The sequence below is a fragment of the Chiloscyllium plagiosum genome, chromosome 18 (assembly GCF_004010195.1).
Source record: "Chiloscyllium plagiosum isolate BGI_BamShark_2017 chromosome 18, ASM401019v2, whole genome shotgun sequence".
Lineage (NCBI taxonomy): Eukaryota > Metazoa > Chordata > Chondrichthyes > Orectolobiformes > Hemiscylliidae > Chiloscyllium > Chiloscyllium plagiosum.
Window position 1 is genome coordinate 24,062,631 of NC_057727.1, and position 20,986 is coordinate 24,083,616.

At 39.2% G+C, this 20,986-nt stretch overlaps 1 protein-coding gene across 6 annotated transcripts in view; it reads left to right on the plus strand.

Annotated features, from left to right (window-relative positions):
• Nucleotides 1–5,021, plus strand: part of pparg (peroxisome proliferator-activated receptor gamma) — a 159,189-nt gene extending 154,168 nt beyond the window's left edge. For all 6 annotated transcript variants that reach the window (XM_043707951.1, XM_043707949.1, XM_043707950.1 and 3 more), the window contains one exon: nucleotides 542–5,021. In XM_043707951.1, the coding sequence (XP_043563886.1) occupies nucleotides 542–789 (248 nt within the window). In that variant the 3' untranslated portion in view covers nucleotides 790–5,021. The remainder of the gene's footprint in view (nucleotides 1–541) is intronic.
• Nucleotides 5,022–20,986: the final 15,965 nt, after the last annotated feature.

The window sequence follows — 20,986 nt, forward strand, 5'->3', positions numbered from 1 at the left end:
GCTTTATGATATTAGAGAAAGTTGCTTGGAAGAGTTGTCAAATTTAATTGTATAAATGAGTAGGTATAAATGAGTATACATTACGAAATCAGTGTAATCAACTTTTAGTAGTCAATTTCTTCATTCCCATTCATAATTTCACCAAATCTGAGCCCTGGTCAGCACATCACATTTTTAAAGTATCAAAGGAAAATGAAACTATATTTTAAAATAAAAAGAGGTCAATTAATATTGAATAGTTTGGTGAACTGCTGGGTTTTTTTGAGGTTCTGATTGTGAAATTCATTGTATTTCATCAGCAGCTTCAACATTAAACCCAGGCAATTCTTCCCAAATCTATCTGGCTCTGTATCTCTTCCTCCTGTTAGGACTTAAAACATACTTGTGTGGTCATCTTTTTTAATGCCTTCAAATATGGCTACATTTCTAAATTTATTATAAAACACAACCAAGAGACATCCTGAAATTATTGCTTTAGAAGTATGATTCAAATCTAACATTTTTTGATCAGAAAATGAAACAGTTTGTCATTTTATTCTAGATCGTCCTGGATTGATAAATGTTAAACCAATTGAGGAACTGCAAGATAGCATCCTTCAAGCACTTGCCCTTCAGCTTAAGATAAGCCATCCAGATTCACCACAATTGTTTGCAAAGCTACTTCAAAAAATGACTGATTTAAGACAGATCGTCACTGAGCATGTCCAGCTTCTGCACACCATCAGGAAAACAGAGGCAGAAATGAGTCTTCATCCACTCCTGCAAGAAATATACAAGGACTTGTATTAGAAAGTGTTGCCTTGAACCACATTCAAAGAAAGGTTCCTTTCTCAAATTGCACTGTTTCATTGTCCAGTGTAACAACGAACACTTAGGAATGGTGGCTTTATTGGGTACTCAAGCAATAATTTGCAGATTTGCACACAACTCCATTGTACACAAGAAAAACAGGCATAAATGTTGAAGGTTTTCTTGCTGTTGATGTTGTCTATTGGGGATGTGACTGAATAATGCGTAGAATTGTTTAAGTGCCTTGAAAATTGTTTAGTCTATGAATGATTTTGAGAAATGTCTATCAAACAGTTGAGAATAAAGACTAAAAGTCTAGTGTTCACAGTTTAAATTGTCACTTTTCTGACAAACTTAACTTCGTAATCTTTCAGGATCATATGTACTGGCCATTATTATCATAATAATTGAAACTTCACTGACACTGTTTACGTGAGTGCTGGTGGCAGTCATTATGCAAACAGTTCAATTGGCAAATTACTTATGTTAAATTTCTATCTGTTTTAGGAAATGTCTTCTCAGCCTATTTAGTGTTGTTCAAGATGGGCATCCAGATTTCACTTTTTGTTATTCAGTACCATATGTTCTGTATTTTTAATCATATGTTTAAAGATTGTTTTTTAAGCTGTTCCCACCAAGAAACTTTGCAATTGGATTGAGCTATCACTCATAAAAGGGGAGAAGTATTCTAAATGAATGTTCTAAGTTCTCAGTTAACAATGTGAAAATTAATTGTGTACTATTGTATAATGTACCAACAGCAAAACAGAATTACACTGGATTCTCCAAATGAACAGAAAAATGTAAAATCTGTTTATATGCAAAATATTGACCTCAATGATTCAAAACCTTAAGTGAAAGAATCCAAAAAGGCTACTGTACATTGAAATTATTAAAAATACAATTTGAGAACATATTAGACATTTTACAAATGCTATCATAATTATTTGAACTATAATTATTTACATTGATATTGATCTAATGCAAGTTATATAACCATCCATTACTTTAATTTTTTAAAAGTACAGATGTAATAATAAAACTTTAAATCCTAAAATATCAGAAATCCCTTTGTTCATTTTAACTTTGTTATCAAGTGAGAATTAAAGGGAAACTTTTAATAACAGAATAAAATCTTGTTCCAAGATTTTTCTCCCCACTGATGTGAATTTCCTAAACTCACCATCATATTTTGAATTTGTGTATTGAATGTTTGTGAATTTTCATGTGTTCTACTCGATGTATAGGTTACCTATGTTACAGTTCCACACTTGTTATGTCACTAAACTGGATTAGTCTGGCAGAAAATATAACTGCTTAGAATACTATTTGATAAATAATCAAACTGGTTGAAATACTGGAAAGAATGTAAAAACCAGGTGATAAAAATATTTTTCAGAAAAGGATTCTCATTATAATCCTTAATTTAAAACAAAACAAGCCACTATTATTGACTTTTATACATTAATACATTAGTTCCTCATGCACATTTTACAGGTTGTTGAGGCCAGTTTTCCAGTGAAGCAGCTCAGAGGGCAATTGGGCCAAGTGTAATCCAGCCCCTATTTTAAAACATTGCATGTTGTCTTTATATTACTGTGCTATTATTAATTCTTATTTACACATTTGTAATGGAAAATTTCCACTTTCACTTCTTGTAGTTACATTCCTTCTACTTAGTGGGCTGCAGCAGTTCCACTGCTGAGAGAAAACTAATTGCATGATAAGTTTGTGCAGAATGTGTACAGATTATATTCAATCTGTTTTAATCATTTCATATATATCGTTGATTTGAATCATAAATGCTAATGAAATCAAAAAGAACACAATAACTAATGTGAGAGAATTAATATGAACAAAACTGCTGACTCAGCTGATTAAGGATCTATCTATTCAAGAAATAACTTCCAATCCTTCATTCTGGAAGACCAATATTCAGTCAGCAATGTACTTAAGAAAATGTCAATTATTTTGGCCATTTTTTAAAAGGATATATTGGTGGGATGACCTTTATTTAAAATAAATTTGTAAAAAGTGCATTAATTTCTAACTTGTTACCTCAAAGTGCTTTACATATTAAATAAATGATCATCTAAAAGATTTCTAGTTATTAATACAGGATAGTCCAAACATTACTACCATAACTTGTCATTTCATCATTCTTGGACCTTGGTATGTGCAATATGGTTCTGTGTTTAGTCACGCAACAGTAATTCTACAATCTTATTCAATGAAATTGTGGAGTATTTTTGTTATTTTTCTAAGAGGAATGCATTAAATGCAAGTATTTGTAGAAAGATTTCATCTTTACATAGATTTGATAAGAAATGGGTTAAGAATGTATGAATTTCTTCTCAAACTGGGATGCATTTATGGGAATATTAGACAGCCCCTCTGTTTAAGAATGTTGTCTGCATGAGCCAACAGAAATGATTGTGCAAATCATCTGGCAAAATTATTTGCCAGATTTATTTATGATATATAGAACAGCCAGTAAAATGCAGCCCTTTGTGAATATCAGTGTCTCCACTGGCTTGTGAGAGAAGGAGGAGCAATAGTATTCTGGATCTCTTTATTATATGGAAACTTGGCAAAATGACATGGGACTTCATCCTGCTGTTGGTGTTAATGAATCTGTTGAATCAGCATATTCTCAGTATGGTCTAGATCCCCAGTGATTACATTGTGCCAGATTTTCTTCATACTTTCTGCCAAATGATCAACAATTTGCTTAGGTTTCATTTTTAAATTATGGATAATGTTCTGAATTGCTGTTTTTTTCTAACGAGTTATATCATGCAGTGAAAGCTATTATTGTTCAGTATGTTTGAAAAATTTTCATGAATTACTGTAAATTGAAATCTGTAAAAGCTAAACCAGAAAAAGATTGCTTTTGTGTTTATTTTTGGATGTTCAACAAAGCTGAGGAATTCAGCCTGATCACATCCTGGGGCATTACAGTCCTAAAAGTGAGAATGAACATATTAAATATGTGATGTACTTTTAGTTTCCTACAATCAGAATATTTTGTAGTGCCCTGCTTAATTTTTTGATACAGTAATTCAAAGAACACATTCCTGCAATACAAATTATTGAGCTGGATAACTCCAATTGCACCTTTTGAGGTAAAACTATGCTATTTTTTAAAACAAGTTTGTCAGAATTAATAGGTTTACCTATTGTGCAACATTATTATTTAATAACTGTGTAAACCATTTCATTTTGTGTGTTGAATTTGTCTATTCAAGGGATCACTTAAGACTTGACTGCATTTAACCTGAGCCGCGTTTAAGATGACAGTTAGTCAATGGAAACATAACTAAATGTTCAATTTATTTTTTATTTCTTTCAAACACAATTAAGATTCTAACAAAATCATTTTGAAATTGTATCTAAGTGATGATATGCAATGTAATTGTGGATTTTAAAATGAAGTGTCAGATATTTTACACTCTGGCTATAACTGGCATTCAGGGATTCTTTTATTTTATTATCAAGCTTTGGTTCGAAAACATGCATCTTATCATGTACTAAAAAATATTTGCTGTAATTTTAAAATGTTCTAGAACAATGTTGAGTGAATACTTGTATGCTGTTATCAGGAGTATTTTTTTTAACCATAACCAATAGTAGATAACTGAGAAAGAGAAAAATCATGCAGCACTAATTTGCAACCAGCAGAGGCTGCTGCTACAACTATTATGTAGAGGTGCCAGTGTTTGACTGGGGTGGACAAATGCAAAAATCACATGACACTGGGTTATAATCCAACTGCTTTATTTGAAAGCACAAATTTTCGAGAGCGCCCTGCTCTTTCCTCGGGCAGCTCAGAAGGTGTGGGGGCTTCAAAAGCTTGTGGTTTTAAATAAACCTGTTGGACTATAACCCGGTGTCGTGTAATGTTTCATTTCGGCTACAACTATTGGCAAACTGAATTAAAGAAATCTTCGTTGCATTCAAGGGCTTTGCATCACAGAACATTGAATGTGCTTTTTACTGAAATTACTGGTATGAGTGTTTTTCATTTTGTTCTCAAATTCACAGCAATTTATTTATTTAGTAAACAGAAGCAATTTATTCCATGTAATTCAAAAGATGGATTTGAAGGAAGTATTGGATGAAAAAGCAAATCATAAAATTTGAATCACTTGTCCTACATAGCTGTTATTACTCAGAATATTTTAGCCATGTAAACTTGTAATTTTAATAGTTTTCAATTAAAGTTCTGTATTTTAAACTATTTTAAATAAAAACAACTGTTGAAAATTGAAGACTTTCTTTACTATGAATGTATACATGAGATTCAGCGAAATGATATTTCCAGATCTTATACAGAATTTCTAATTTTCTAAGAATTATTCTTCTGTGTGAACTGTTACTTGAATTATGTTAGTACTGTTAGGAATTGTGTTATAAAGTGAATTAGCATCACGTCTTTTCATCTCTGGTGCCTGGAATCAGATCTGGATTGATGGTGTGAGAGCTCCCCCTCTATTTTAACAATGTTTAAGTTATGGTAGTCTTAATTCAGAACAGCTCATTGAATATTATTCTTAGAGTTCATATTTATAGATGGGCTGAGGACTGGAAAATTTTACACTGCAGGAGGTGCTGCTCAGAATTCTGAAATTCTTATGTGAATGTATTCCAGTATCTAGGTTAACATTCGAGAAACAAGTGGCATCACAATATTCAATCCTTCACTGCTTTTAACATTTTATTTCATTATATTACAAGACTGGATGCAAAATGCATCATAGACATTCTACTTGTGGATTAATCATGGTAAATGCAGCATTACAGTGAATCGGGGGGTGTGAATGGGACGCTCTTTAGTTGTCAGTGCAGACTTGAGGAGCCGAATGGCCTCTATCTGCAGTGTAGGGATTCATTGATTCTGTAACTCAAATGTATTGATTTTTTAAATCAGCAATGAATCTAAATACTAAGAAATCCATCGACAACCAGCCAAGATTAAAGAAAACATTTCATTTTCTGCTTCCTGAAAGTAAGAGCAGTTACCTGCTGACAGGAGCTGGACATTTGCTTCTCTAGCTTTCATCTAATTCTACCTTCATCATGATGTCCCTACATATCATATGGACTAATGTCCTCCTCTGCCCTTCATGTGGCATTGCAAATCCACTACATCAGGTATAAGAGGGGCAACTTTTTCACACAGAGTGATGCATATATGAAATGAGTTGGCAGCAAAATTACAAAATTTAAAAGACACTTGGCAGGTTCATGGATAGGAAAGGTTTAGAGGACCAAACAAAGGACTAGTTCAGTTTGAGAAACCTGGTCAGCATGAACAAGTTGGGCCGAAGGGCCTGTTTCCATGCTGTGAGACCATATCTCTCCCCACATTAGCATTTCATGCTTTGGGTTTGGGAACACCTGAATTTTGCATGCTTCTGCCAGGTCAATTGACACTCAGTGCAGTTCACTGTCTGTGAAGGTTTCTGCCTCTACCAACCTTATATTATAAAATAATAGAATAGAAGTATGTTATCATGTTTATTTTGCATCAAAAATACTATGAAAAGATTTATAAGTAGCCTTAATATGGTGCCTGTATTAATGACAGAATTCACATATAACTTCTTTAAAAAGTAGAATTCAGACACAATTCATTGCAGTTCAGTTAATGGCTCCAGGGCTCAGGTAAAGACGATCAAGGAATGACTGAATACCTGGGAGACACAGCTAGGGCGAGACCACCATTCTGGGACAAGGCGACCATGCTGGGCCAATGGTATACTGGGCCAGAAGCCTCCACCAAAGAAGGCCAGGCTGAGATTACCCACTCCTGGGCGAGACCACCTGCTGGGCCACTGGAATACTCGGAAACTGATGGCAAAGAAGACTTCCACACGAGGACGAGACCTTCAGGCCAGGTCAAGACCACCACAGCAGCACGGTGGATCAGTGCTGCTACCTCACAGTGCCAGGGAACCCGGGTTCAATTCCAACCTCTGGCAACTGTCTTTGTGGAGTTTGCACATTCTCCCCATGCCTGCGTGGATTTCCTCTGAGTGCTCCAGTTTCGTCCCACAATCCAAAGATGTGCAAGTTAGATGAATTGGCTAAATTCCCCGTAGTGTTCAGGGATGTGTAGGTTAGGTGCATTAGTCAGGGGTAAATATAGGATAATATATGGAATGAGTCTGAGTGGGTTGCTCTTCAGAGAGTCGGTGTGGACTTGTTGGGCTGAAGGGCCTGCTTCCACACTCTAGAGATTGTAAGGATCCTGCTGCATATTTAGATGCACACTTTTAATGTCAAAGCATACAAGGCCAAAGGCCAAAGGTGCTGAAAAATAGGATTAGAGTCGTTCATGCTTTTTGACCTGTGCAGGTTCAATGGACTGTCAACTTCTATGACACATATGCATCTTGTGCATCTGCACAGGATCCATCTCATGACTCCCAGCTTCATTTCTTAGTGCTCACTCATTTTGTGCTTAATTAGAAACCACCAACTTTTCATGGTTTGAAGCACTGAACAGTCAAGCAGGTGGACATGTCACTGTACAGTACCATACTACATCATATCTGGAGCATGTACTAGCAGTCTGTATGGCAAACACTGTGTGCGTTTAATCAAATGGCCATGCCTGAAAGTCAATGGGAAGCATCCTTAGCAGGGTCGAAGAGGACTACAGTCTGTCAGGGAGTACTGCCACAATCAGACCTGGGGCTTATCCAATTCCAGTTCACTGGGTTGCCACATGCAATCTTTGATTCCTAGATTCAGGTCTGATTTAAGTATTTGCAGTTCAGGAATTGGGCCATATGTCTGTCCTGCAGACCCTCCAACTCAGCATTGCCCTCCTAACCTGTCCTACCTGTCCATTTTCCTTTCCACCAACCACTCAATCCTCCACACTGGCCTTTTACAATTACTCCTACAAACATACAACTATAACCATCCCAGCTACGTTGCCCCTACCCCACTGTTTCTCTCTCAGCCCCTCTCCCCCTCCACATTTTTCTGATGAAGGGCTTCATCAAAACATCGACTCTCCTGCTCCTCAGGTGCTGCCTGACCTGCTGTGCTTTTCCAGCACCACACGTTTTGACTCTGACTCTGCAATATCTGTACTCCTCGCTTTCTCCTAGCTGTAGATTAAATGCAACCAGTCTAGCTGCTGTGGAGACATCAGTCCAGGATCTTGGCCGTTTTCAGTCAGAGCTGTCCTGCCAATCAGTTCTGGGGTTTAGGCAGTAACAGTCAGTGGGCTTATTGAAGACAGTGCATTAAGTCCTGCAGAAAGCAGAAATCTAACTAGGCATGCGTCTCATCAGACTGAGTCACTAAGGGAATGATGACAGTGAAAGAGGGCAGTGAAAAAAGAAAGGAGAGATCTTTGGAGCATTGGAGGTGGCAAGAGGATTGAAGAGTGAGTGGTTACACAAATCACTTGGACTCCACTCCCCCATATGAGGAGATTTTGGCCAATAAAGCACTGGAATACAATGGGCACATTATTATGTAAGAAGGCTGAACTAAAATGGGGGAGGATGACCATTCACTGGAGACAGGAAAGAAAGACAATGGGAAAAATTAAGGATAAGGGATCATCCTGAGCTCAGATTAAGTCTGCAAGTCACCTACAAGTGCACAAAGTTGAAACCTTGATCCAAAGTCAGCCACTCAATAATGATACAGAATGTTTGTATGTCGGCAGGCTACATTACTGTTAGGCTACTCACATTCAGTGGGTATTGGATGATAATTTGGATAGAAATAGTATGCAGGGATTTGAGGAGAAGAAGATTGGTACTAGGTAATAGAACTGATGCAGGTATGATGGGTCGAATGGCCTCCTCCCTGCTTTAAGATTCTGTGTTTTTCACTTGGGCACGGGTGAAATAGCTCGCATGTGAAGAGGTGTCAGGGACAGTTGCATTAATCATGCATCCAGAGATTCAGTAATGTAACCCATCTGGTAATAATTTGCACTTCTTCAGCAGGACACTTATTGTTCAAGAATGCAAATAACAAAGTATGGCCTCAAGCGATCATGACCATAATATTATTTGCACTAATTGCCTCTTTTCAGCCAAGGAAATGTAATCAGATGCTAACTTAAAACATCAGGTGAGATGCTGGAAGTCTGGATGTTGACTAACATGGCGCCACTCTTTAAGAAAGGTGGTAAGAAAAAGAGCCTGACATCGAGGGTGGGCAAGTTATTGGAGGGAATCCTGAGGAACAGGATTTACATGTATTTGGAAAGGCAAGGATTGATCAGGGATAGTCAACAGGCTTTATGCGTGAGAATTCATGTCTCACAAACTTGATTGAGTATTTTGAAGAAGTAACAAAAAGAATTGATGAGGGCAGAGAGGTGGACGTGATTTATATAAAGCTGAAAATGTGTTGCTGGAAAAGCGCAGCAAGTCAGGCAGCATCCAAGGAATAGAAGAATCGACGTTTCGGGATTTATATAGACTTCAGTGAGGCATTAGACAAAGTTGCTCATGGTAGACTGTTTAGCAAGGTTAGATCACGGAATACAGAGAGAATTAGTCATTTGGAAACAGAACTGGCTCAAAGGTAGAAGACAGAGGGTGGTGGTGGAGGGTTGCTTTTCAGACTGGAGACCTATGATCAGTGCTGGGTCGACTGCTTTTTGTCATTTATATAAAATGATTTGGATGTGAACATAGGTATAGTTAGTAAGTTTGTAGATGACACCAAAATTGGAGGTGTAGTGGATAGCAAAGAAGGTTAACTCAGAGAACAATGGGATCTTGATCAGATGGGCCAATGGACTGAGGAGTGGCAGATGGAGTTTAATTTGTGAAGTGCTGCATTTTGGAAAGGCAAATCAAGGCAGGACTTGTATAGGTAATGTCCTGGGGAGTACTGCTGAACAAAAAGACCTTGGAGTGCAGGTTCATAGTTCTTTGAAAGTGGAGTCTCAAGTAGATATGATAGTGAAGACGGCATTTAGTATGCTTCCCTTTTTTGGTCAGCGCATTGAGTGTAAGGAGTTGAGAAATCAAGTTGCAGCTGTACAGGACATTGGTCTAATCTATGTCACTTTGGAATATTGTGTGCAATTCTGATTTCCGTCCTATAGGAATGATGTTGTGAAACTTGAATGGGTTAAAAAAATATTTACAAGAATGTTGCCAGGTTTGGATCTGAATGAAACTCATTTTAAAACAATTTATTGGAATTCTTTGAAGGATTCGGGAACCTGTAAATGTACTATATTTTTGAGCAAGAGGGGAGGCTGAATAGGCCTGAGGGACATGGATAGGGTAAATAAACATGGTCTTTTCCCTGGGGTGGGGAAGTCCAGGACTAGAGGATGTTGGTTTAGGATGAGAATGGAAAGATTTAAAAAGGACCTTAGGGCAACGTTTTCATGCATGTATGGAATGAGCTGCCAGAGGAAGTGGTGGAGGCTGGTCCATTTTACAACAGTTAAAATGCATCTGGATGGGTATATGAATAGGAAGCATGGATTGGAGGCATGGATCAGTTGGACCAAAGGGTCTGTTTCTGTGCTGTATATCTCTATGACTCTATCTCCTGGGTTAAGCACTTCTTATGCACATTTATAGTAATCTCAGGAAAGACAATACTCCAAAGCTGCCCACGTTCATGCACTGAGCAGTAATTATGCAAGAGCATTGTATATAATGTGCAAGGGTTTAGGTTTTGGGGAAATGTGTGAGAATTGATCTTCAATGAAATTATGGCTGTACATTTTGAAAATCATAAGGTGATTAGAAATTGTGAACATGGTTTTGTCAAGAGGATCTGAATGAAACTCATTTTAAAACAATTTATTGGAATTCTTTGAAGGAGTACAATGCACTCTAGATAACGGGAACCTGTAAATGTACTATATTTTTGATTACTTGACTAAACTGATTCTTATCATGGCACAACTGATTGATGAACAGAGGTTGGATCAGTTCGGACTATATTCACTGGAGTTAGAAGTATGAGGGGGATCTTACAGAATCCTATCTGATTCTAACTGGAATAGACAGGATAAATGCAGAGAGAATGTTCCCAATGACCAGGGAGTCCAGAACCACGTCACCGTCTAAGGATGTAAACAAAAATTGCTGGAGAAACTCAGCAGGTCTGGCAGCATTTGTAGAAAAAAAAGAGTTAACATTTTGAGTGCATTGACCCTTCTTCAGAACAGCAATTCTGGACTCAAACATTACTTTCTCTCCGAAGATGCTGCCAGACCTGCAATTTCTGTTTTTGTTTCAGATTTTCAGCTTCTGCAGTTCTTTATTTTATTTTGTCAGTCTAAGGATATGAGAAAGGCCTTTTAAGACTGAGATGAGGAGAAATTTCTTCACCAAGAGAATGGTGAACCTAAGGAAACCACTACCTTTGAAAGTGGTTGAGGCTAAAACATTAAATGATTTGGATGTGAATATAGGAGATATGGTTACTACATTTGCAGCTGACATCAAAATACGTGGTGTAGTGAACAGTGAAGTAAGTTATCTTGGAATTCAACAGGACCTTGATCAAATGGGCTAATAGGCTGAGGAGTGGCAGATGGAGTTTAATTTAGATCAATATGAAGTGCTGCATTTTGGTGAGGCAAATTAAGGCAGGATGTATACACTTTATGGGAGTGTTGCTGAACAAAGCGACCTTGCAGTGCAGATGCATAGTTGCTTGAAAGTGGAGTTGCAGGTGGACAGGTTAGTGAAGGCGGCATTTGGTATGTTTGCCTTCATTGGTCAGTGCACTGAGTATGGGAGTTGGGATGTCATGTTGAGGCTTTAAAGGACATTGGTGAGGCCACTTTTTGAAAAGTGGATTCAGTTCTAGTCTCTCTGCTATAGGAAAACTTGAAAGAATTCAGAAAATATTTACAAGAATTTTACCAGTTTGGAGAGTTTGAGCAATAGGAAAAGGCTGAATAGGTACAGGCTTTTTTTCCCCTGGAGTATCAGAGGCTGAGGAGTGATTTTATAGAAGCTTATAAAATCATGAATATGGTGAACAGCCAAGGTATGTTTCCCAAGGTAGTGGCGTCCAAAACTAGAGAACCCAGGTTTAATGTGAGGGGGGAAAGATTTTAAAGGGACTTGGTGAGCAACGTTTTCCCCACAAAAGATGTTGCAAGTATAGAAGGAGCTGCCAGAGAAATGGTGGAGATTGGTACAATTGCGTCATTTAAAAGACATTGGATGGGTACATGAATAGGAAGGGTTTAAAAGGATATGTGCCAATTGCTGGTAAATGGGACTAGATCAGTTTAGGATATCTGGTCAGCATAGGCGAGTTGGACTGAAGGGTCTGGTTCCAGGCTGTACATCTCTATGAGCCCAAACACATTTGTGTTCCCATAAAAACGTATGTTTTTCTTTCCTAGTACCTACATCTTCCTAGAAACCAGCAGCTGAGGTGAAGGAAAGTAATATGTGCCTGCAGGTCTGGGGCCTTGAGGCCTCCAGCCCAATGGGGATGTTCTGCAAAAGTGTGGGTCAATGTGGTCCTCAGCTGTTGGAGGCAATGGAGTCAGTGATGGAGGAGAATTAAAACTGCTCATCCTGGGAGTGCCATGGAGATGAAGCTGGTATGCTCTTCCTCTATCTGCTTACATCACAGTGCATCACTCTTTCCCTGAGGAGAACTGGCACTGCGAAAGTGGTCCAGGTGTCTTTTCCCCCTCACACCTAAAAACTGCTATAGGCAGCCCATGATCAGAGTATACATGGGTAGATTGCTTGACCTGGCTCTCCATAAGTAGGTGCCAAACTCTCCAAGGAAGAAACCATGATGCATGAGATAATGCCAAACTCAGGAATGTCCCTATCCTCTAGAATGCTAGGTTATCCAGGATTACATTGTACAAGCAGCTAGAGCTTTGGGTTTCCTGAAACCACCAACCTAGTGCTAATGAAGTGCAGCTCTCAAAGTAGGCATTTGAACACAAACACTGTAAGAACACTCGGGACTAATATTAACTTTATAGTCTCTGCGTGCTTTTGGAGAACATTTTATCACTAACATATATAATGTTACAGTCTGCATTATTCTGTAAGTATTGCTAACCACAATACATTCTTTACCATTGAAAAAAATCTTTCATCCTATACTGATGTGCCATTATTCATTTGTTTGTGAATGAAAAAATATAATTGTACTTTTTAATTAATTGTAACCATAGTTTAATTTTCTAACCTAATGCCATAAATTAAGAATGCCATATAAATCTGAAATAGTAATAATGTCTTATAGCTAGAGTTACAAATCATATTAGTTTTAAACTGAGACAGGAATGAAATGAAAGTTGATTTAAATAACTAAGCATCCCATGAGTGGTAAGATAAATATGTGAAGGTATGAGAGAAAGGAATAAAGAGGGCAGCTGGGAACGAAACTGTTCTTGCTGATTCGAGACAGGAAATATGGCCCCTGTGTCATGTGCATATTTAAGTACACATGGCACATTGATCCTCCTCCTACTTGACCAGTTAAGTTGCTTAGTATTTTTGCAGAACAGTTAGCTAATTGGCATGTATAAATCTTTGGGCTGAATCTTACCATGTTTTGGTAAAATATCAGTTTCATAGAATTTCATGGAGGGTTTCTCTCTGCGATGTCTAACATGTTTTCCCATGCCATTACCCTCAAACTCACCTCATTAACTCCTTTAGCACCCATTCATCTGATGCCTGCCTGATTTTCCCACTCACCATAGCTAGATGTTCTTGCCATTGCCAAGGTACCCTGGGATATACCGGCATTCCTGGTGCAAAGTCTATATTTTTAAAAGGCTTTCATGCTCTGGGTCAAGCACCAGCAATCCCAGAGCTGCCCTCAATGTTTGCAGACATTGCTGAGAGGGGGAAGTTTGTGCCCCATTTTGTGGCCAGGGCCCTAGTGAATTGGGTGATGCAGAGGAGGGAGGTCCAGGATCCTCCAGGATCAGCAGAGCACACCAAAACACCAGACCATGTCTGGTCTGAAGTTGTCACCTTGGTCATTGTAGTCTTAAACAAAATCCGAAAGTGCTGGAAAAGTTCAGCAGGTCTGGCAACATCTGTGGAAAGAATACAGAATTAACATTTCAGGTCCAGTTACCCTTCTTCAGAAGGCAGAGAAACACTTAGAAGTATAGTGTAAGGATAGTGGCCTCCTGCACTCTGCCAGGGTAAGTGCCACCATCTTTTCCTTACTACCACTCTCTCAATCTATCTCTCATACTCCACCTACTTCCCACCAAATTTCATGTTCTCCCATTCTCATTATCACAAGTGACCTCTTCTCTCACTCACTTTCACCCACCCCAACCCATGTTCTGCACTCTTAGCCCTCCATGCCTTCTGGTTGACAGCTGTGCCACCTACTTTCATCTCACTCCATCCATCCATCTTTCTCATTACAGGAACAAATGGTCCGTAACAAAGCCAATAGCAGTTGGGTAAGGTGTGTTGATTATTTGTCTCCTCCTGCTACCCTACTCTCCTCCACCACCACCAACCCATGAGGAGAGGATTGTGATGCTCACTGAAGAAGACCAGGACTACTCTGTGGGAATAGAGAACCCTCCATGTCCTGGTGACCAAGTAAGAAGCATTGTTCGTTATTGCATTAGTCTTTCATCTTCCACACTGTGCAATTGTTAACATACCTAGAACCCTTGGTCATGCCATCCTCTCCTTTGTCTCCTGCAGGCACCAGGTGGCAGTAGTGAAGAGGCCCTCTCCACAAGACAATACTTCCTTCATCTCTGAGGAAGAGTGCATGCATGCCTCAAAGGGAGCAAGGCTACATCCTTCACACCCCCTCCACCCCATACCAGTTCAGGTACTGACACCTCAGTGGGTTTATCTTCTGGGTTAGAGTCAGAAACACTTGCACATTTCCACAGCTGGGCAAGGCAGTAATGCCTGGGGCGATGACACTCTGAGGATTGCCAAACCTCAGGCACCTGCTCAGCAGGTAGGTTCTCTCACAACAGAAGTGTCAGGATGAGCCCTTAAAATGCCAGGGCATAGTAGGCATGGACCAAGTAATGGTAAATGAGATTACTGTAGTTTGGTTTTTGTTGGGTGGCATAGACATGGTGGGCTGAAGGGCCTGTTTCTACACTATGTGATTCCATGAGGCACACTCACTACAGGTGGCCATCCCACAAGCCATTGCAATAATGATAAGAGTACAATTAACAGTCTACACCTTAAACGGGTAATATTATGTACAGAGATGGAGTTAAGGTTGAGTTTTTAAGAGTTCTGTACACCCATATCTGTTAGAACAAATGCACAGAAATTTTCAGACCTACTAAAATTGCTAAAGACTGCAGCTCACTCACTAGGTTGTTCACACAATGGTTGTAAACTTTGCTCTCATGGTTTCAGTCACAATGAAAGGCATTATGAACCAGAATTTTCAGTTTTACAACTCACGGTGACAAAAGTATATGATTGCATGGATTTAATTGATCAGAGGGTCTGTTTCCATGCTGTACATCTCTATGACTATGACAGAGCAGCAATAGGAGTGAGATTGCTACAATGTTTATTACACCCAAATCTCTCTGAGATAAAACAGATAATACAAACTGCAAACATTTTCAAAGCTTTGAAGGTACACTGAATTCTAAATGAATGTAACTTATGAATTGCATGTGTTCAATATTAGAACTCAAGTTTAAAAGGTGTGTGACTGCATTAATGCAGCTCAAGGAGATGTGAATATGTGACTCTGAAAGATTATCTCATCAATAATAGAATTATCTAATGTATTAGAAATTCTACTGTCAGGATAACTGCTGAGAGAGGAGAATCTAACTCTTGAAGAATATCTGAACTTGCAAATTAGCTACACCACATAGCTGAGAGAATTGTCTAGTTTGTTCCTAATGTCGAGAAGCTACCCAGAGCTGTGCCAATTCTGATAAGCAGCTCAGACTTGTTCATTATGTCGAAAAATACCTTTCAAGTGCAACATTGGCTGATATATAAGCTACTAATTTGCATTTCTTATAAATAAAATTCTACAGAAACCAAACACAAAGTTTATGTTAAAGACAATATATCATTTGAATTCCCACTCGTGCACTAACAAACATTCTAAGGACAGTGGTTTGTATGTGGAATGAACTTCAAGAGGAAGTGGTAGACGCAGGTACAGATACAACATTTAAAAGACATTTAGACAGGTATATGAATAAGAAAGATTTAGAGGGATATCGGCCAAATGCAGACAAGTGGGATTCGTTTAGTTTGGGAAAATTGATCGGCATAGACCTTTTGGGCTGAGGAGTCTGTTTCCATTCTGTATGACTCTATGACTCTATAACATTGTGGAGAAAAACAACAAATACTGAAGATCAAGGCTGAAGAATAAGTTGCAAATATTGCAGAGGTCATTACATAAAAGAAATTACATTATATATTAATGATCTGGATGAAGGGACTGGGGGCGAAGTTTGCCAATGATAGGAAGTTTGGTGGACAGGCAGGTAGTACTGAGGAAGTGGGGAGGCTGCAGAAGGATCTGCAATTTGTTTTGTCATTTATCTCAAGAGGGTTGGAATATAAAAGCACTGTTGTGCTACTGAGACTTTATAAAGCTCTGGTTAGGCCCCATTTGGAGTACTGTGTCCAGTTTTGGTCCCCACATCTCAGGAAGGACATACTGGCACTGGAGCGTGTCCAGCGGAGATTCACAAGGATGATCCCTGGAATGGTAGGTCTAACATACGAGGAACGGCTGAGGATCCTGGGATTGTATTCATTAGAGTTAAGAAGATTAAGGGGAGAACTAATAGAAACTTACAAGATAATACATGGCTTGGAAAGGGTGGATGTTAGGAAATTATTTCCATTAGGTGAGGAGAGTAGGACCCATGGACACAGCCTTAGAATTAGAGGGGTAAATTCAGAACAGAAATGCGGAGACATTTCTTCAGCCAGAGAGTGGTGGGCCTGTGGAATTCTTTGCCGCGGAGTACAGTGGAGGCCGGGACGCTAAATGTCTTCAAGGCAGAGATTGATAAATTCTTGATGTCACAAGGAATTAAGGGCTACGGGGAGAATGCGGGTAAGTGGAGTTGAAATGCCCATCAGCCATGATTGAATGGCGGAGTGGACTCGATGGGCCGAATGGCCTTACTTCCACGCCTATGTCTTATGGTCTAAAATAAAGCATGTGCAGCATAGGGAAAAGAAAGTTTTAGCTGCAAGAACATAAAACACTGCATGACCTAACCTTATCTCAAATGTTTAACTAAGAAGAAGACAAACAAGCCTATAAGGATGACTACCAGAAAGATGTCATGCAGTAATTCAGAAAAATCAAAGGTGGGTACTAGAGAGAAATTGGATGAGGATTCAATATACATTGGAGCAGGCTGGTAACATTAGGTTTAACAGAATAAAATGCTTTGTAACTATTGTGATGAAGACTCCAGAACAAGCCCATGAAAATGAATATGAAGAGCCAGCTAGATACTGATGCTTCCTGTAACATTATGAACTTTGCAGATCTGTGTCAAATTATACCTGATAATGATCCAAAAATGAAACTCTTTCTTGTTGTTCAATTTGACAAACTATCATTAGACTAAGGTACAAGCTATGATAAATTATTTAAGTGAACATGAAGAGAGTCAAAGACCAACCTTCGCAAAGTCCCAGTTTTCTGGCTTTTAAACAGAACAGGTCACAGACTAAATCTTTACTCAAGCAATTCACACCTCATGTTTACCAGTTGTCATGGTGCTAGTTTGCTTGGTTCTCACAGTACATACAACAGGCATGACTCAAGACTTACCTTAACTTTGCTGATTGTGTCACTTAACTGTCCCTAATTCCTGATCCTGTTCTGTACATCTGTGATTTTTCAATTCTAACATATTACTAAAACACTTCTAACCGAAACTGCCTATTTAATCCTTAACTAATGGAAACTGCTGAGCTCTTACTTAACCATTTCACCTTGAAGGTAAAGTTGAGGCTCATGATGGAATTATGCCTATCCCAAGACAAGATCATCTCAGAATCCAGTGCTATGGCATGAATGAAGACATGGAATTCCAAATATTGTACATGAAGCCAGAGTCGGTTATTTCAGCAGAAGTAAGTCAAGACCCAGGGCTAGTATCCTCAAATGGGCCAGAAGAACGTTCTAGTGTTTCATTGGCCACATTGATTAACAAACTAACAAATGGAGTGGGACAGAAACTAAAGGAAACAGGTGCACAGAGTCAGCTGAGTAGATTTTGAAATAGAAGCAGAGAGCATTTCATTCCAATCGACAGATGTTGGAGAAAATGCTGACAACTTGCATGTGTTTCATGAATATAGAGACTGAGAAAACCACCTAAAGAAGGAGCAACGCTCCGAAAGCTAATGCTTCCAAATAAACCTGTTGGACTATAACCCAGTGTTGTGTGACTTTTAACTTTGAGCAAAGAAGGATTAACTAGCAGAACAAACAGTTTTGCTAATACACGACCATAGCTGTGTACATATGAGTGATGTGAGTACCTCACAATGTAAACAACGGTGCATGCTAGCTTTTATTTGTTTGAAAAGGGTGATGTTTAAATGGAACTGCACTGCACTAATCTCCATCCTGGATGTAGTTATGATGTTTATTCACAGTAAGCAGTAATCTTACAAGCAGTTTTCATAGTGGAGCGTGTGTTACAAATGCCAAAGTGGCTGGCAAAGACAGCTGCTACTTGTGAATGAAAAGGTGGTGCCAGTGAATCTTGGCATGTACCTAGGCTATGAATAGTCTCCATACTACATCAGAGAAACCCACGACATGTCCGAGAAACTGTTTGTCTTCTTTGCCTTGTCCATTCTCGGTATGAATGTGTGTTTGGATTCAAAGGATTTAAGTTTGCATATTAGTGATTAATAATCTGTTTGTAATAAGTGACTAGGAGAAATAGAGGACTGCAGATGCTGGAGATCAGAGTCAAAAAGTGTGACACAGGAAAAGCACAGCAGGTCAGGCAGCATCCGAGGAGCAGGAAAATTGACATTTCGGGCATAAGCCCTACATTAGGAATTAATAAATGTTGGTTTCCTTGTTCATTGATGAAACCTATTGTGACTTTCTTTTATCTTAGATAATGGTCACAGTCAGGCATTAACCTTGTGGTAATTAAATTGGTCATGTTTCACATTTGCAACCACTTGCGGATTTTTTCTTTTCATTCATTTGCTTATGCTGGCATTTATCATGCATTCCTACTTGCCTAGAGGACAGTATTGTGGGGTTGGAATCACATGTGGGCTAGACATAAAGGGAACCATAGAGTCACGGAGATGTTCAGCATGAAAACAGACACTTTGGTCCAATTCATCCATGCTGACCAGATATCCTCAACTAATCCAGTTCCATTTGCTAGCATGTGGCTCATATTCCTCTAAATCTTTCCAATTCATATACCCAAGAGATGCCTTTTAAATGTTGTAATTGTACTAGCATGGACTTTACAACAATCATTAGTGGCTGTATGATCATCATTAGAATAGCTTCTTAATTCCAGTAATTTATTGAACTCAGGTTTCACTACCTGCTTTCTGGAATTTGAACCTATAATCACCAGAACATTAGACATGGTGACTCAGTGGTTAGTGCTGCTGCCTCTCTGTGCCAGGGATCCTGGTTTGATTCGTGCCCTTGGGTGACTATCTATGTGGAGTTTGGAAGTTCTCCCTGTATCTGTGTGGTTTTCTCTGGGTGTTCCAGTTTCCTCCCATTCTCCAAAGGTGTGCAGATTAGGTGGATTGGCCACGTGAAATTGCCCATAGTGCTCAGGGTTGTGCAGGCTTCATGGGTTAGCCATGGGAAATGCGTGGCTATGGGAATAGGATGGGGGGGTGGTTCTGGGTGGGATGCTCTTCAAAGAGTTGATGCAGACCTATTGGGCCAAAGGCCTCTACCTGCATTGTGGGGATTCTATGCTTAGCCTGAGGTTCTGTATTGTTAGACTAGTGACATGACCACTATGGCACCACCTTCCCTGATAGCAGGGCTTGATTTAGATTACTTACAGTGTGGAAACAGGCCCTTCGGCCCAACAAGTCCACACCGCCCCGCCGAAGCGCAACCCACCCATACCCCTACATTTATCCCTTACCTAAGACTACGGGCAATTTAGCATGGCCAATTCACCTGACCTGCACATCTTTGGACTGTGGGAGGAAACCGGAGCACCCGGAGGAAACCCACGCAGACACGGGGAGAATGTGCAAACTCCACACAGTCAGTCGCCTGAGGTGGGAATTGAACCCGGGTCTCTGGCGCTGTGAGGCAGCAGTGCTAACCACTGTGCCACCGTTCTGCCCAAATTTCTACCATAATATTCCCACCAAGGTTGAGATAATTTATAAACAAAAAGTTCAGCTGACTTTCAAATCAAATCCTGTGAACAAATGCCAACGTGAACAAGACTGTAATTATGTACAAATTTTATCCTCATATTAACAACTTCTTTCACTATTCTCTGCTTGTACATTTTTGCAGTAACAATGCAAAAATACAAGAAATGTGTTACCACTTTTTAACAGTATTTTGTCACCTTTGTTGTACTACTTATAATTAATATTAAAAGTGAGCTGTACCTCATTATATAGTCCATGATTTTGCAATCATTTGTCCTTGGGATATTTAACTAAAATTTTTTTTAGATTAGATTCCCTATAGTGTGGAAACAGGCCCTTCAGCCCAACAACTCCATTGACCCAGAGGAAACCCACGCGGACACGTGGAGAATGTGCAAACTCCACACAGGCAGTCAGCCGAGGCTGGAATCAAACCTGGGATCTGAGTGCTGTGAGGCAGCAGTGCTAACCCCTGAGCCACCGTGCCACCCGTGAATTTTAAAAGCACACAATTCCGCATCCAAGAAAGTGGTAGGAGTGAGAACAGCGCGCACTCCGTCCCTGGGTGGTAAAATAAATAATTTTTTTTTAGAAACTGACAGCAAAAAGCACAAAGAATATAGTTAAATTTACAATTTATTAGCTAAATGCTGTAACTAGCTAAAGTAAGCAATAAAAGAAGAGGGATCAAATCCTAAGCCAAGTACTTAAATGATCATTGCTATTTTTTGAGAGGATGTGTATGTTGCCAGGTCAGTAACAGAAGTGCCATCTAGTGGTTTTAAAATGTTGTACATTATTAAAATGGAGTTGCATTTATAAAATGGCACCACTATTTT